General features: G+C 39.6%; 1 protein-coding gene across 1 annotated transcript; it reads left to right on the forward strand.

The window, feature by feature from the left end:
* The first annotated feature begins 273 nt into the window (after positions 1 to 273).
* On the forward strand, positions 274 to 2,343 carry LOC127799775 (scarecrow-like protein 14). Its single transcript, XM_052333998.1, has one exon. The coding sequence runs from the start codon at positions 274 to 276 to the stop codon at positions 2,341 to 2,343; it is 2,070 nt and encodes a 689-aa protein (XP_052189958.1).
* The last annotated feature ends 673 nt before the right edge of the window (positions 2,344 to 3,016 follow it).

Genomic DNA, 3,016 nt, shown 5'->3' on the forward strand with positions numbered 1-3,016 from the left:
TTTTGTCTGGGCGAGGATTTCTTATTTTATTCATATTATCTTTCTATTGATTCTGTTTCGGTGAATGCTGTTTCTGTTAGAATTCCTTTCAATTTCTAGGGTTCTCTAGCTTTATTATCTGGTGATAGCAGTTTCTCTTTTAATCTCTTTTAGTTACCTTTGTCGTAGTTTTTTCTCTTGGTTAGGTGTTTTAATTTAGCTTATACAAGCTGTTAGTTTTGGACATCAGCAGACCACAGGTTTAGTTCTTGTAGTTGGATTTCCGTCAAATCCATGGATTTGTATCACCGGTCATTTTCTGGTTCCACGGATGGATGTGAGCCAGAACAGGAGTCTCTTTCTGCCTATTCAGATCCTAATTCGGTTACAGGATTCCAACTTGAAGATGTGAACCGACAATATGAATACGCGAATGTTCTCCCCATTTCAGATGGTCCAGCCCCTGCAATTCACTCCACGAATTTGTCTGTGAGCTGTAGTGGAGATCCTACAGAAAAATATGATTTCTGTGACTCTGTTCTCAAGTACATAGACCAGGTCTTAATGGAAGATGACATGGAAGACAAGGCCTCCTTGATTGAGGACTCCACTCTTCATGCTGCTGAGAAATACTTCTATGATATACTTCATGAAAGATATCCTTCCTTGCCCAATCTGGTGATGCCTCGTGAGGAAACAACTAGCGCCCAATGTAGCAGCAGTTACGGTGGCAGCTCTTCCGATGCTGACAACTTGGTTAAATTTGGTGCAAGTATATCTCCTCTTATGCACAATCCTTCTGTCTACCATTCATTACTGACTAGAGAGAACCCGAGGAACATTATACCTAGTGAAAATGGCGTAACTTTTAATTTTGAGAACAACAGATTAGCATCAGCTATAGCAAAGGAAAAGGTTTGGCAAATGACACCCAAGCTGGAAAAGGATGAAGGGGACTGGCAGGGTAGTTTATTGAGGGGAAGAAAAAGTCTTCACCGAGAGGAGAGTGCCTTAGACGAAGGGAGAAGTAAGAAGCAGTCGGCAGTAGATGTTGAGGAGTCTGTTTTACATGAGATGTTTGATAAGGTATTGTCCTTTGGCGAGTCTGCATTACACACTTCTGATGATGACCTGCCAACCGAGGCAGGTAGAAAGGGGCAACAATATGAGCAAGCAAAAATATATGATGAAGAAAGAAATTACCATAAGAAAGGAATTGTGAAAAAGGAAGCACTTCATATGAGGCGACTCCTGATACAGTGCATGCAATCTGTGGCAGACAATGATCTGATGACAGCAATTAAACTACTGAAGCATATAAGGTTGCTTGCATCTCCACTAGGTGATGCATCCCAGAGGTTGGCTCATTACTTTGCTAGTGCTCTCGAGGCACGCTTGGCCAGTTCTAGGACCCCAGAATATAAACGCTTTTCTGTCCAGAGCTTAGTGGAAACTGATGTTTGGAAAGCTCATAAATTGTACTTTTCAGCTTTGCCTTTCATGGGGATTTCTTATTTCGTTGCAACCCAAATGATCATGGAACTGTCTGAGAAAGCTACTTGTCTTCACATTATTCATTTTGGTATTATTCTTGGCCTCCAATGGCCCCCACTTATTCGGCGTTTATCTGAAAGACCTGGTGGACCTCCCAAGCTTCGCATAACGGCAGTAGACCTTCCCCAAATTGGTTTCAGACCAGATGCAAGGGTTAAGGAAACAGGACGGCGTTTAGCAACTTATTGTGAGAAGTTAAAGGTTCCATTTGAGTACAATGGCTTCGGACAAAAATGGGAAACTGTTAGTGTTGAGGATCTCAGGATTCAGAACGAGGAGGTGCTTATTGTTAATAGTTTGTACCAATTTGAATACTTACTTGATGACACAGTCATGGAGCGTAGTCCAAGGGATGCTGTTTTAAACTTAATCAGGAGGATTAATCCAGATATTTTCATACATGGAGTAGTTAATGGCACCTATAATTCCCCATTTTTTGTATCACGGTTCCGCGAGTCTCTCTTTGATTTCTCTTCAAAGTTTGATATGTTGGATGCTAATTTGCCGCGTCATAATCAGGATAGAATCATACTTGAGAGGGAAATATATGGGCAGGCCATTTTGAATATCATAGCATGTGAAGGGTTAGATAGAGTTGAAAGGCCAGAGACATACAGGCAATGGGAGATTCGGACACTCAGAGCAGGGTTCAAGCAGTTTCCTTTGAATCAGGAGATTCTTAAGGAAGTAAGAGATAAGATCAAATCATCGTACCACAAGGACTTTTTTATCGACAAGGCCGACAAGTGGATGATATATGGATGGAGAGGTCGAGCCTTCTTTGCCATCTCATCTTGGAAGCCTGCCTAGCTAGCTGTAATGTAAGCCTCTATAGCATAGAATGATGAAACTATATAGGAACTTTTATGACTTCTCATCTTTAGTTAAACATGATTCTCTATTATTAAGGACAGGGAATATCTTTAACGTTATGCATGCAGAATGTTTATTGTTTAATTTCTTTTGATTTCAAATCCCCCTTGTTTTCGTGTTTGTATTTTCTACTATCCTAAGATAACCACCATAACCACTATAAGACTCACTACATTTAAGTATGCAAATATTTATATGTTCAACTCTAGCCAAAGAAGGCCACTATATATTTTTACCATTGGGCCAACCCTATGGACAATGCCTCATTCTTCTTCTTCTTCTTTATGTTTTTGTTTGTGTGTATATATTGCATAAAGGCCACTTATCTTTGTTGACTTGGGTGGCTCCTTCATAACAAAAAAATTGGATTTCAGTGGCGATTTTTGTCATTTTGTGGTAGTTTTCAAAATTATCGTAGATACAACCATCGCAAAGTATTTTGCGGTAGTTTTCAGCAACTGTTGGAGTAACTGTCATAAAATTATATTTTTTTATCGCGATTTAAGAACTATCACAAAATCTATTATTTCGCAACAGTTGGTAACATTTAGCTGCAGTTTACCGTCGCAAAATCACTTTCTATCCAAATTAATAGTGATTTTAGTGGCTT

Source organism: Diospyros lotus, chromosome 4 (assembly GCF_014633365.1).
Source record: "Diospyros lotus cultivar Yz01 chromosome 4, ASM1463336v1, whole genome shotgun sequence".
In the NCBI taxonomy this organism is placed as follows: domain Eukaryota; kingdom Viridiplantae; phylum Streptophyta; class Magnoliopsida; order Ericales; family Ebenaceae; genus Diospyros; species Diospyros lotus.

Bases quoted from the DNA above. Each gene is read 5' to 3' on its own strand.
- LOC127799775 (XM_052333998.1), top strand. From the start codon at position 274: ATGGATTTGTATCACCGGTCATTTTCTGGTTCCACGGATGGATGTGAG.